Raw genomic sequence first — 11,140 nt, 5'->3', positions numbered from 1 at the left:
TTTGCCCCTTGCTTTCAGCAAGCACAATAATAAAGATAACTGCATGCATGCAAGAGTCAGAAGTAAGGTTGGACATAATTACAATGAATCAGCACTTCCTCCCGCCCTTCAAAATAAAATAACCATTTATTTATCCCCAGACTGCTTCCTGTGCCTTCTGGGAAAATCTGAAAGTTCAAATTCGCTGTTATAGCGCCACCACCAGGTCAATTCATTGGTGTAATTTTTTCGTGGATAGTAAAAGGCCTATCTGTGAACCTTCCTACCAAGTTAGGTCGCTCTGTATGGTTTCTGAGATACAGCTAATTTAATGCAAGATTTTTCTAAACCCCATTCAAGTGAATGGGGAAAAAACTTGCGCTTAATCGTGAATAGCGCCCAAACCGCTTGACGAAACCCTTAGCGACGTCATACAACCCCGGTGCCTTCCGGGAAAATCTGAAAGATCAAATCCAGAAAGAAAAGAAAGTGTGTGAGTGTGTGTGTGTGATGGATGTAAGAATTGGGAGGTACAGGTATAGTGCCCCCTATAGGCGAAATGACAATCCTTTTCCTATCAGCTCAGAGTACATCCCTACCCAAGTTTGGTTAGGATCTATCATTAGATCGTTTGGTCTTTTTGGAAGGAAAGGAGGTAGCCGGCACTACTTTCCAAACATGACCACCGACCTCTTTTCCTTCCAAAAAGACCGATTATGTGTATTTTGGATTAATATTTCATCGTGTGGTGAGTAGCCGAAGCACAACATGCATTTGGTACCATGAGATGTGTGTTTTGCCAGATTCTTAACAGATGTACCATTAGCCTTCATTTCATATGGCGATACTCAACGAACTTCACGACTGTGGCTCACTGTAAACTAAAAAAAAATAGTTTGTCACACCATGAGCTTTTTCATATTTGGTTGAGAATTGTGAAAAAGTGAGTGATGAATTGCAGGAATGTTCAGTATGTTCACATAAAGCAGTATGCTTTGAACAATATAAAAGACATTTTTGACAAATGTAATTTTTATTTATTTGTGTTTGACACTTGGGACAAAAAAGGCCATGTCACATCAACCACCCATTGGTATACAGTGTAAACGTAGTGTATATGTTCACTCTACAGTTCACACTATCCTGAGATTTTATCTTGCTGATGTACTTTATTTGATCTAGGTTAGGGGTACAGTATGTAAAAGCCTTCCCATGTCTCCTCTCCCCATTAGCACGACCAAGAGGAGCAGCATCAGCAATGGCATAGTTCTGCTGTGCAGGCCAGGCTAAACAGCTCTACAGCTCATGGCATGGCTCTTATAAATGTTTCAAAGCCTCAGGAGACTACCGGACACCAGAGTTGTTTTTGTCATATAATAAAATAGTAAAATACAATAAATACAATAATTTATTGTCCCAAAGAAACTCAATTTGAGAATGAAGAAATGAATGTCTCAATGGCTGACATTCGGCTGATAGATAATTTGTTCTTCAATAAAATAAAGAGGACTAAAAAGAAGAAAAAGAAAAAGCATTGGGTTTGCAAGAGCTAGTTTGCCAGTCTGAGAAATGAACCTCAACATAACACATAGTGTGCTGTATTAATAATTGGGATTAATGTAAATGTCAGCAACCACAGTTAATTATAATAGTACCCGATTGCATTCACCAATGAAATAAAAGTTCTTGTCATTCTACGATGCCTATTGTATTCACTTGTCATGATGATTTTGATGGCATTTTACTCATCATGTTCTTTTTTGTATTCTTTTCTGGCTTCAATAAGATTATGTAACATTTTGGAACAAAAATACAGATTAGCAGTGCAAAACTGGAGGCCAGAATTGCAAATATCTCCACAGCAACACTGAACTTCCCTGGAGAGCTGACATAGGCAGGGATAAAGGTGATCCAAACTGCACAGAATATCAGCATGCTGAAGGTGATAAATTTGGCTTCATTGAAATTATCAGGCAGTTTCCGAGCCAAAAAAGCTAGAAAGAAACATAACATAGCCAGGACTCCTATATACCCCAACACAGCCCAGAAGCCTACAGCTGAGCCTAATGCACATTCTAGGATGATTTTGTCTTTAAAGTGTTTAAAATTCTTGAAAGGAAAAGGAGGAGAGATAGTTAGCCAAAGTATGCAAATCAGGACCTGTATGAGAGTGAAAGCCAGAACACTGAGTCTCTGCTGAGCAGGGCCGAACCACTTCATGATATTACTGCCTGGAAGTGTAGCCCTGAAGGCCAGTAACACCACCATAGTTTTCCCCAGCACACAAGACATGCAGAGGACAAAGGTGATCCCAAATGCTGTGTGTCGCAGCATGCAGGACCACTCAGAGGGACGGCCGATGAAGGTCAGAGAACACAGGAAACACAGAGCCAGGGAGAAGAGCAGCAGGAAGCTCAGCTCAGAGTTGTTGGCCTTGACTATGGGGCTGTTCCTGTATCTGAAGAAAATGAAAGCCACGATAGCAGTCATGCAAGTTCCTAACAGGGACGCTGCCGTGAGCAGTGCCCCCATAACCTCTTCATATGATAGAAACTCTGTGTCCTTCTTTTCACAGTCATCTCTTTTCTCATTTGACCAGAATTCAGGATGGCATCGCACACAGGTGATGGAATCTACAAGTTAAAATCAAAACAGATATTAGATTCCCTGAGTAGCTCCCTTAATTTCCCACGGCGGTGGTAGTAGGCCAAGCCGGTGTCAGAAGTTGCTAAAGTCATAAACGGTAAATGGCCTGCATTTATATAGCACCTTTATCCAAAGCGCTTTGCAATCAGTAGGTAAATTCACCCATTCATACACCAATGGCGGCAGGGGGAAGCAATTTGGGGTTCAGTATCTTGCCTAAGGACACTTCGACATGCAGACTGGAGGAGCCGGGAATCGAACCACCGACCTCTTTTATCAAAGCGATTAGTGGACGACTCGCTCTACCTCCTGAGCTACAGCCGCCCCTACAGTCATCACTCAGTTAGTCACTCATAGACATTTAGCGAAGGGGGCGGGGCTAAGGAATAGGGGGCATAGCAAGGGATTGGTAGGTCATCAAGTCGGGGTTCGACGGGTGGGTAGGGGGAGTGTCTATGGGGATGTGGGTGGTGGGAGGGAAGGGAGCATGATAGCGGGCACTTTTGTGGGTGCAACCAAACTGATCCCGAAATTCAGTTCTCGAGAAACGTGAAAGCCATGTTCTGATTGGATGAATTGCACAAAATTCGAAACTGCACTTTCTTGGGTCCCCAGCAGCTGTTTCTCGAGGTAAACCATTTTTTGTGTTGCCAGTAGGTGGCGCTATGACATGTCCAAATTGCACAGAATGTTTCCACTGTACACCATCGTGTTCCTGGCAGCGCACTCCCCAAGTTTGAAGTTGATCAGATGAACAGTTCTCAGGTTTTTATGTTGCCAATAGTTGGCGCTATGCCTATGCGTGTCTCCAAAATTGAGCACCGCACTCCGCAGGGTTCCCTGTCAGCGCACTCCCCAGGTTTGAAGTCGATCGGATGAACAGTTCTCGAGATAAATCACTTTTTATGTTGCCAGTAGGTGGCGCTATGACTACGCACGTCTCCAAAATTGGGCACCACTCTCCAAAGGGTTCCCAGCAGCGCACCTCTCAAGTTTGAAGTCGATCTGACGTCGGTTCGCAAAATACACAGGTTTTGTCTTGTCAGTAGGTGGCGCTATGACTCTGCTGCATGTGTCCGAAATTGGGCATCGCCCTCCATCAGGTTTACAGCAGCGCACTCCCCAAGGTTGAAGTCAATCGGATGAACGGTTTTTGAGATAAACCACTTTTTGTGTTGCCAATAGTTGACACTATGACCATGTCTCCCAAATTTGCACTCCACTCCACAGGGTTCCCGTCAGCGCACTCGCCAAGTTTGAAGTCGATCGGATAAACGGTTCTTGAGATAAACCTGCGAGCCTGCAAAGCAGGCGAGACCTTGAGGGCGACCAACGAGGTACAGTAGAAATGAATGATGAGGAGGAGGAGGGGAAGGAGGACAAGGACGAGACACTGTAGGAGGGACACTAGAAAGAGCGCGCTCCGTTTCTAGTACTAATTAAATGTAGCCGATATTACTGTTGGAAAAAACTGGCATGGTCATTTTCAAAGAGGTCCCTTGACCTCTCACCTCAAGATATCTGAATGAGAATGGGTTCTGGGTAGGGTTAGGGCTACACCCCTTTAAATATGTTTTTGTGCTTTTTTTACAATCAACTCTAAATCTAACTAATGAAATTACTGTTAAGCAGATAAAAGGGTAATGTTTTTATTAGTTTGAAAATGTATCTTAGATTTAGAATGTAAATTGTCTATCAAATATCAAATATAATACATTTTAATGTACAGTAATTTAATTTTAACATCAACATTTATTTGGACAGACATACATATACGCATACAGCTTCCCAATTATGGTAGTAGGATGTTATATTCTAGTGATTGATGGGGGTGGGTAGATAATGACTGAATTTTTATTTTTGGGTGAACATATTTAAAGTTGTGGTGGTAGGCCAAATGTGATCATTTTGGCCATACAAGAAATAGTGTATATTTGACTAGGGGAGACAATATATAAGGAGGGAGAATGTAAGCTACTTATTTACATAAGTAATTGATTCATAATTTTACACCCAGTGTATGCTTGGATAGGTTCCAGCCCCCTGTTCCCCTGAAAAGGCTTCAGCAAGTAGTCAAAAAAAAAGTGATTGATGCATACTAGTTGTTCCAAACTAATTTACATGTTGACAGTATAATCACATACTGTAATGCAACTCAACCATTTTCTATAAATCAGAAGAAGACTTCACACACTACTCCCAAATTTGATATTCAAATGTCCTAATGATGAACTCAATTTTTATTACTTTTTACTATCCTTTCATCCATTAAATAATAGAGTAGGCTACCTGTGGTGTTGCTGATTTCTCCTTCTGCACATGCTATACAGTCATAGCAGCAGACCGGCTTTCCTTTCTGGAGGACCTTACGTGTTCCTGGGGGACAGGTCTCACTGCACACTGACACAGGCACCTGCATGAACAAAAAAGCAGTATGAGATATACTTTGATATGCTGTTGTCTTTAAGTCACCTTTTGGAATTCGGATGAAATCGACATTACCATACAATAATCCCACAAGTTAAAGTCAAACTGAAATGACAAAGGACTTTTTAACTATTTCAGATCACATCCCTGGTTGTACAGTGCCCCTATTTAACAATGTATGCTTTATTTTTTATTTTTTTATTTTTTTACAAAAATCAAATTTCTTTGGTTTTTCAAATCAAAAGTAAAACATGCTGTGTTGATATCGACATCGAATAATTATCATGATATGACAGCTGACAATCAATCCTCATGGCTAGGAGAAAACTTTGAGCAGGCAACAAGGCTGCCTATATGGAAAGAATTTTCTAGCCCATAAATGTTAATATACGTTGCAAAAGACATGTAACTGGCTCGTTAACTCGCATTTGGCTCGTAGGATGCTTCAAGGCGGGCAGCCAGCACTCTCCCTAAGGAAGAGGCTGTATGCCCGGAGAGAGCCAACCGTTGGTCCTCTGCTCTGGGGCTTGGTTCAGTGAACCAGCCAGCAAGCATGCAGTGCACAAGCCTCTATACATTATATTGTGTTTGTACATAGACTGGTATTGGAACATGACTGGAAGGTTTCAGATTTGTCCAGTAAAATTCATAATTTTGCGGAGAGCTGCTGTCTCGCGCTGCACAGTCCACTCGCCTCACAAGGCTTGCATCGCCCCATTCAGTCTCATCAACTCCAGTCACAAACACACCCACTTTCCAATGGTGAAATCAAACTCCTACACTTATGCCCTGCTTCTCTACCCTGTTTCAGTCAAAATAAGTCATGATAAGGAATCACAGACCATGGGAATCCCATTTCAGCTCGACTTTAACAATCCATAATGATCATACGGTATTAACCTTTTCTGAGTTTTGTGCCCAAATGAAGGACTCAGTGTGCAGATTTAGCTGTTTTTCTGCAGGTAAAGATGCATCGTAAAGACCAAAGGTGGCAAACTCCACACTGCCATTTTTGTTTGGCTGCCAGTTTATGATTTCATACTTTGCTGCTGGGTCTCCATTCTCATCAAAGTAAACGTCCTCCCCCTCTTTTGTCTTGAACTGAACCTTTTTTATGTGCTGCAAAATCTAAGTGGATAGATATATTACTTTACTTCATATCCCATTCAATGTAAACCACCTCGTATTAGTTCTGCAGAATGATGGACATGCAACAATTTATTAAAGAATACTGTAAAAAAGGCAAAAAAAAAAGTTCATGTGAAGCACATAATGATGAACTATCATTCAGCCTTCAGTGTTCAACTCACCATGAATGGATCTGGCTGTACCTTATTGCCACATACGTCTTTACAGCCAAGAATACTATGTAGTGCGTGAGCCACAGCATACACTCCTTTATAGACATTGTTAAAGATGGGCATGAGTGACATATCAGTGAAAATGTTTTGCTGCCCAGACACATCTTCAGAGCCTGTACAGTATCTCTGATTCCCTTCTGAGCCCTTCATCTGCTTAAACCTACAATCAAACATTGTCTCCCAGAATTCTGTGAACAATTCATTACTAGATGAATTCAGTGAATTTACATCCAAGATGAACTCTCTCATGCCTGTGACATGGGCCCTGGTGATGGACAGCCCTATAGCACCATCCAGGATGTGGTGTCCATTCATAGTTGCAGTGTGAGAATCAATGATCCAGCTTTCAGTGCCTACCCACTGGTACCCAGTCAGGTTGTGGGAGGCCATCTCATGTAGTAGTATTTCCATATCCATGCGGGAGAGGAAAGTGACAATCACCTGGGAAGTGGAAGCTTTGATAATGTCAATTATTGCTTGTAATTTTTCTGGTGGATCTGTTCTAAATACTGATAGAGAGTATTCTAGACAGATGCCCAGCTGTTGGGCCGTCTCTGTGAATATGGCCATACCGTTATTGCCATAATCATTATTGCTCCTAATTGCTCCGACCCAAGTCCAGCCAAAGTGCTTGACCAACTGGGCCAGAGCTCTGCTCTGGTAGAAGTCACTGGGTATTGTTCTGAGGAAGGAAGGGTACCGGACTTTGTCACTGAGACAAGCACAGGTGGCAAAGTGGCTGATCTAGGGAGTAGAAAGGAATGATATTCCCAAGAAAACATAGAGCTCATTAGCAGTAATTATCTTAAAACTGCCTTTACTGTGTGTCAGACAAATGGCAGTATACTGTAATTAAATACTGTATTATTGAGAAAATAAAACAAAATAGATCAAACTGTGGCAAACTGTCTGGACCCCAGGAAGAGTAGTCGCTACCAGTACCTTGGTAGCGGCTAATGAGAATCCAAATAAATAAATAAATAAAAAGGTCCATTACAGTACATGCTACATTTGTTTAAAAGAAAAACTACCCACCAATGGGATATGAAAAGGTCCAATGACAGTGGATATAGCCATGCAAGGAGAGGAGGAGGCTGGTCCTATAATGGCCTGCACTTGGGCTGGTCTGGTGCAGGGTGCCTCGGAGGCTGTGGATATATCCTCATTACCGTTAGCCAAGGCCAGTGTCACCCTGACTCCCCTTGCACGTGAGCCACAGTCATCATAGATCTTGTAGCCCAGAAAGATGCCAGGCAGCAAGTCTGTGCTGTTGTTAATCTCCTCAATGGCAAAAAGCATAGCCTGAGCAAACTGGAACCCTGCGAAAGTCAAACTTGACCCAAACCATTATAAATAGTTGGTGTTATGTCCTTGGAATCAAACAAAATTACAATTGAAATTATATGAGCAAACATTTCTCATTTCACAACTCAATGTGACTTTTTTTTTAATCCATTTTGTATATCTTCCCAGCACATCTGAACGTCTATTTTACTTATGTCAAACAGCTACTGTACAGTGTGATTTACCTTGTGCACTGCAGTGGCAGTGGTCTGTACATGTAGGTGTCCTGTCTGCCTTTCCAGCTGGTGTGGAAAGAGAAGATTCCTCCCAAAATAATGTCCCCATTCTTAGACAGCTGGGGGATCTCCGGCTCCCCTATCTGCTGACACACTGGCTCCTCAGCCCCAGAGAGAGATGCCACCAGCAGGAGCTGCAGAAGGGCCCAACCCTGCTCTGTCCACCTTTGGGTGGACATACTAAAGGCCGTTAGACACCAAGAGCGATGTGAATATACAGCACGAAATTGTGATGCGAATTTTGACCCACCTGTCAATCACAGCAACAGATGTGTACACGTCGGAAGCTAATTTCTGAAAAATCGACCCTGGTCCTAGAAAACAATATCGCTCAGCGATTGACTGATATACGTTTAAAAATATTATTGACGTGCGAATGAATCGCACAAAGGTAAGGACCTTAAAAGACAAAGTGCGGGGCAGCAGCAGATGTGGCCTAACAGTAGCAGGGCAGAGCTTGCATCAGCATTTATAGATATTAAAGCATGACAAAATAATGGAACAGTGATGTTCGATGGCTCCACCGGGGGAACAGGACAGAGGGAGGTGCAAAACTGGAAAGTTCTTAATGAGATTGGCAGTATTCAGCAGACATGGGACCAAGTCACATTGGTCCAGGTTTCAAATAAGTCCCAAGTCATTTGGTCCAAGTCTCAAGCAAGTCCCAAGTCATTTTGTTTTGGGCAAGTCATGTCAAGTCAGAGGTTTTGTCAAGTCGAGTCGAGTCCTTAGTTAAGGCAAGTCAAGTCCCAAGTCAAGTCACTTCCCACCCCCCACCCCCGACCTGTCTAATAGTGATATTGGCCAATGTACACTGGCGCCGGAACAAGGGGGACATGGGGACATTTTGTCCCCCTTAAAATTTGGTCCCCCTAAAAATCTGAGGGGGCAACTGCCCCTGACGCTTAGAGCCCACTTTACACTGTTTACACAGCCTGTGATGCTTGTTAAAGCCGTGATCATTGTGGGATTATTACACCTGGGCGGACTGGGATCATAATTCAGGCTGGGCATTAGATACCAGGCAGGCCAGGCCGATACGGGCCGACGCGCTGGGAATTTTTTTGGCCGTTTGAAGCCCAATTTGGGCCGTTTGAAGCCCAACTTGGACCGTTTGAAGCCCAATTTGAGTCGTTTGAAGCCAGATTTGGGCCCTTTGTAGCCCAATTGGGGTCGTTTGAAGCCCAATTTGGGTCGTTTGAAGCCAGATTTGGGCCGTATGAAGCCCAATTTGGGTCGTTTGAAGCCAGATTTAGTGAATATAATGCTAACACGATGATACATGTTACCTATTTGTTCATTAATAGAAACATCAACATTGCCTAGATAACTGCAAGTATAATATGAAGAAGTAAAACCAAAAACATGCCTCTGTACAAACGCTTCACAGCAAACTTAATTTAAGGAAGAGTGATCAGATTGTGCATACTGCGTTATTCTCCACAGGCTTAACCCTAGAACACTAACGTGATTTAAAGTCACACCATCACTAACGTCGGGTGTATTTCACCCGATGCAATATACCCCATAAAACATACTTCTCATCAAAATATCTTAAAGTACAACAATACATGGCAAATTGAGGTACTCTTCTTTTGTTTTTAAATGTGAAATATCACAAAAAACACAAAAAAATTTATTATGGGGGACACTATAAAAAATATGTCAAATTCGGGAAAAATGAGGTAATCGTTACAACCCCCCCCCCCCCCCCCCCCCCCCCCCAAAAAAAAGGAGCTCCCAACTTCTCCTTCGGTCCACCCATTCATGGGACTTGTGTGGTAAAAATCACCACACAAGTCACCACAATACCATAAACCCTAACCCGAAGATATTTTACCCTCTATCACTAACGTCGGGTGAAAATCACCTGAACACGTAGCCGGTAGAAAAAACCATGAATGGGAGCAGGGAAACAAACCTACATTCAATGACGTCAGTGAGCATCCTGAAGGTACCTAATGACCCGCCCACCTCAGACAGCAGCAAGACAATGAAAATCATGTGAATTCAATTGTCCGGGTGAAAATCACCCGACATTAGTGTCCTAGGGTTAAGAACTACACGTCATAACAATAACAATAATAATAAACATTGACATATTCTCAGTTTCATTAAACATCTTCCTGTTTAAGCAAGCCCCTATAGACATGGTAGTGTGTTCTGCTCAAGCCCCAACTTTTGTTTCTGAAAAATTAGGCCAACAATGGTTTTAGTCTCTATAGCCTATAGCCAAGTGTTGAGCAATGCAAAACTCAAGGCTCCAACACAAGACTCCACACGGTGGCTCTGTCCATATTTTCATGGTTCCGAGCTTCTGAGTCCAATTTTACAATGAGATGCACCCACTTTAACCCTGAAGTGTAATTATTACTTCAGACTAATTAATAAAGTAATAAAACCACTAGTAAACAAAAAAACAAAAAACAAACAAAATGGCAGGCCAGGCCAGGCCAGGCCAGGCCACCGGGCATTTGCCCGACGTGCCCGATTATGCAGTCCGCGCCTGGGTACTGATCATTAAACTATTACTGTGTGCATGACAGAATGTGTAAATGTGCACAGTATAGACTATTTACACAATGCTCATTCTCGCCCATAAATTAACATCAAATGATTTTGCCACATTTACATATAATCGGACAATATTTTATTATACATGTCACTTCATTTTTGAGGGAATTCTGCACCTGGCTAAGGGGATTAAAATTACATTTTTGACAGTCGCTCCAAATAAACAATTAAATCACCACAACTGATTCACTGTAGCAAGGTGTTGGACCGTGTGATATTTAATTTGCTTTTGTTATTTTTGCGCCATTGGGCTGTTTAATAGCCTGCTGATGCCTCTTAGGCCAGGTTTAATTAAAGATATAGTTGTGGAGATGATTGATCCCAGAACTTATGATGACACTTCTATTTGACCATGGTGTCGCCTTTTGAACTCAAAGAAACTGCACAGAAAAAAAAAAAAAAAAAAATGTACCTTCTCTGTTGTACACTATGTATTTATATCGTACTGCTATAATTGGAGAGTGGTATGTATGTCCATCCATATGTATGTCCAGAGTTGCAAGTGCAATGTTGCTCCGATAAGCTCCAAAATTTACCGGAACACTTTTCAGCGGTCTGGCATTAATCTGGGAC

At 42.2% G+C, this 11,140-nt stretch overlaps 1 protein-coding gene across 1 annotated transcript; it reads right to left on the bottom strand.

The window, feature by feature from the left end:
* Positions 1-1,698: 1,698 nt before the first annotated feature.
* Positions 1,699-8,163, bottom strand: LOC310795215 (extracellular calcium-sensing receptor-like; the record flags this gene model as incomplete). The annotated part of the gene is made up of 6 exons (XM_083657280.1): positions 7,943-8,163; positions 7,449-7,746; positions 6,363-7,157; positions 5,953-6,180; positions 4,915-5,038; positions 1,699-2,612 (listed from the first exon to the last, which is right to left on the bottom strand). The coding sequence occupies exons 1-6, from the start codon at positions 7,972-7,974 to the stop codon at positions 1,699-1,701; spliced, it is 2,391 nt and encodes a 796-aa protein (XP_083513406.1). The 5' UTR covers positions 7,975-8,163.
* Positions 8,164-11,140: the final 2,977 nt, after the last annotated feature.

This window comes from Poromitra crassiceps (assembly GCF_964638095.1).
Source record: "Poromitra crassiceps genome assembly, chromosome: 21".
In the NCBI taxonomy this organism is placed as follows: Eukaryota; Metazoa; Chordata; class Actinopteri; order Beryciformes; family Melamphaidae; genus Poromitra; species Poromitra crassiceps.
Note: the sequence above shows the minus strand (reverse complement) of the source record. Positions and strands in the feature narration are given on the sequence as shown.